At 42.6% G+C, this 3,475-nt stretch overlaps 1 protein-coding gene across 1 annotated transcript in view; it reads left to right on the forward strand.

Moving 5' to 3' along the window:
- The window catches only part of SLC26A8 (solute carrier family 26 member 8), a 106,016-nt gene that overhangs the window by 73,667 nt on the left and 28,874 nt on the right, over positions 1–3,475 (forward strand). Inside the window, exon 11 of the mRNA XM_017522624.2 lies at positions 1,757–1,834. Within this exon, the coding sequence (XP_017378113.1) occupies positions 1,757–1,834 (78 nt within the window). The remainder of the gene's footprint in view (positions 1–1,756; positions 1,835–3,475) is intronic.

Raw genomic sequence — 3,475 nt, forward strand, 5'->3', positions numbered from 1 at the left:
TTTTTTTTGAGATGAAGTTTTGCTCTTGTTGCCCAGGCTGGAGTGCAGTGGCACCATCTTGGCTCACTGTAACCTCTGCCTCCCAGGTACAAGCGAGTCTCCTGCCTCAGCCTCCCAAGTAGCTGGGATTACAAGTGCCAACCACCACGCCCAGCTAATTTTTTAATATTTTTAGTAGAGATGGGTTTTCACCATGTTGGCCAGGTTGGTCTCAAACTTCTAAATTCAGGTAATCCACCTCCCTCAGCCTCCCAAAGTGCTGGGATTACAGGCGTAAGCTACCATGCCCCACCTAACCTAGGTTTTATACAACTTATTTTGATGTCTGCCTGCCTTTGTTTCCTCAAAATGATCAGAAGAATTTTGGAGAAAAAAGTGGCAGAAAAGAAAATACTGATATATATTTCCTGTGCTAATGAAAATAGTTTTCTTCTATAGCATCAGCAAAGACCAACTGAAGCTAGAGCCAGAAATTAGATCCAGCAACAGGCTGACATGTCGACTGGCTGGAGAGGCTCTGGGGTTACCTGTCTCAGCTCCACAGCATCTAAAATGTTTGCCATCAGAGCTTTCTGAGTTTCAGTTATGGTGATCCATTTTCCTGAATCCTTCCTACGCTCCTCTCATGTGATTCAGCCTTTCCACATCAGGCCACTCACTTTAGCTGTGAGTCAGCTGGGCTGGGGAAAGAAAGAAGCAGGACATTGATTGCATTGATATTATTTTCAACAATTCATTTATATGGCAAATAGCAATGAGTAGTGAGGGGGAACCCAGTGGGAAGGTATGTTCCCCCACCCCCCAACGTAAAAAAATACAGAGAAAAATTAGAGAATCATTGCTGAGTGGTCCTTTGGTAGATTAGAATTGAGGTACTCCCTCAGTACTTGCTTTTCTGTGCCATTGTTTTGATTTGTGATTATAGTTTTGCCCCATCTCCTATTCCCAACACAGTGGAGAATGCCACTGCTTTATGTTATTTTTATTACTAGGTGCTTACAAAATGGAAATTTACCAATAGAGGATATAATGAGTTCAAGACTATCCAGAGAGCATTGGGCTTATCAAGGAAACTATGCTTCTTAGTTTTCCACTTTTATTTGCCAAGTGAGAATCACTGCTTACCAAGAGACACTGAGCCCAAAGTAGTCAACCCAACTGGGATAGGATCCAGAGCTGCTATATTCAGCCTTGACTCATGTTTGTAGCTTTTTCTTTCTTTCTTTTTGATGGCACTGAAGCAGAGAGAAACTAAAGCAGGAAAATGGGAAGTGACTATCTTTGTGTTTTTTAAGATGAAGCACCACTGAAGCTGCTAGATGGGCAGTTACCCAAGCAGCAAACAGGAGAGTGAGGGGTGGGAAATGTATTTATACGGGAAGTAGGATGGTTGGGATTTAAGGGCTTTTCTAAATTGTGCAAGGAGAGGTTAAACTTAGGAGAGATGCAAATCAGATTTTAGGAGAACTCAGATTCATAGCACAGAGCAGTGGCAGTAAAGATTCAAACGCCCAGAACAACGTGGAACGTTCAGAGAGCATCTTTCCATTCATTCAGGAAGTATTTATTGAGTACCTATACGTGTTTAACACTTTGTTAAGACTTGAAAATGTCAGTTCAACAAAAATACACTTGTGGTGAACTCAACTCCTTTTGAGAAAAACTGACATGCTTCTTGCCAAGCAGAAGGCCTCAGTTGCAGACAGGGACCAAAACGTTCCTGATGGTTTCTCTCCAACCGGCTCTGTCTCCTCAGTTTGCATCTCTGGTAGGCGCAGGTGTGATGTTGCTCCTGATGGTGAAGATGGGACACTTTTTCTACGCACTGCCAAATGTAAGTAGAACTGATCAAATAACAGAGTCAACAACGACCAGGTCTCTGGATTGCTCCTTGGTTGTGTGTTGAGGGGAGGGCATCTCTGAGGAGAAATGCATTCAGATTATCCCCAATGGTTGCTCCAGCCTATCTCTAGTCCCTTTCATTTAAAATAATATTATCAGTATTACAGGGCTGGGGGTTAAATGATGTGATATGTATATACAGACACACACATATATATATGTATATTTATATATAAGATCTATATGGTGTGTAGATGGTTAGATAGGTAGATGGATGGAATAGTGTTGGGCTTATAGTAAACACTCAAGAAACATTAGTTATAGGGCCAGGCATGGTGGCTTGTGCCTGTAATCCCAGCACTTTGGGAGGCCACGGAGGGCAGATTATCTGCCTGATGTTAGGAGTTCAAGACCAGCTTAGCCAACATAGAGAAATCTCATCTCTACTAAAAATACAAAAATCAGCTGTGCGTGGTGGCATGTGCCTGTAGTCCCAGCTACTCAGGAGGCTGAGGCAGGACAATTGCTTGAACCCAGGAGGCAGAGGTTGCAGTGAGCTGAGATTGCGCCATTGCACTCCAGCCTGGGTAAGAAGAGCGAAACTCCGTCTCAAAAAAAAACAAAACAAAACAAAAAAACAAAAACAGCTGGGTGTGTTGGCAGGTGCCTGTAATCCCAGCCACTTGGGAGACTGAGGCAGGAGAATCATTTGAACCTGGTAGGCTGCAGTGAGCTGAGATCACGCCACTGCATTTCAGCCTGGGTGACAGAGTGAGACTCTGTCTAAAAAAAAAAAAGGGCTGGGCACAGTGGCTCACGCCTGTAATCCCAGCACTTAGGGAGGCCCAGGTGGGCAAATCACGAGGTGAGGAGTTTGAGACCATCCTGACCAACATGGTGAGACTCCCGTCTCTAAAAAAATACAGAAATAAAAAAATTAATTAGTTATTATTATCTTTAAATCTTTTTATTACTTAAGCTATAAAATAAGCTTTGTAAGTAAGGATTCAGTGAAAAATGATCAAAATAGATTTCAGATGCCACACCAACACGGGCTTGGAAACTCACTGTGCATTCATGCCATCTGTTTTCCTACGCTGCTTCCAGAAGGCCTCTTTTGCATTTGTGTGAACTCAATCTTCCCATTGCTGCCACACTGCCTCTTGGTTAGTTCACAACACTGGAAGGCAGGTCTGAAAGTTGAGTCTTAATTCAGCATTCAGCTAGGATGCCTCTATACACAAATGTGTCATTTCTTCCCTTTGTGTGAAACTGAGCACCTCGTATTTAGAGATGCCAGGTATGTTAATTAGTAGCTATAATCCTTCTGTTCTTAAGTTACAGTAGATCCATACTCAGTGACCATCATTTCCTTCTAAGTTTTCTTCATGTTCCCATTAGTCATTTTAATTTTTATAGCCATTTTTATTTTTTACTTTTTATTTTTATTTATTCTTTTTGACACAGAATTTTGCTCTTGTTGCCCAGGCTGGAGTGCCATGGCGTGATCTTGGCTCACCACAACCTCTGCCTTCCAGGTTTAAGCGATTCTCCTGCTTTAGCCTCCCAAGTAGCTGGGATTGCAGGCATGCACCACCACACCTGGCTAATTGTTGTTGTTGTTGTTGCTGAG

The sequence above is a fragment of the Cebus imitator genome, unplaced genomic scaffold (genome assembly GCF_001604975.1).
Source record: "Cebus imitator isolate Cc_AM_T3 unplaced genomic scaffold, Cebus_imitator-1.0 Scaffold24, whole genome shotgun sequence".
NCBI lineage: Eukaryota > Metazoa > Chordata > Mammalia > Primates > Cebidae > Cebus > Cebus imitator.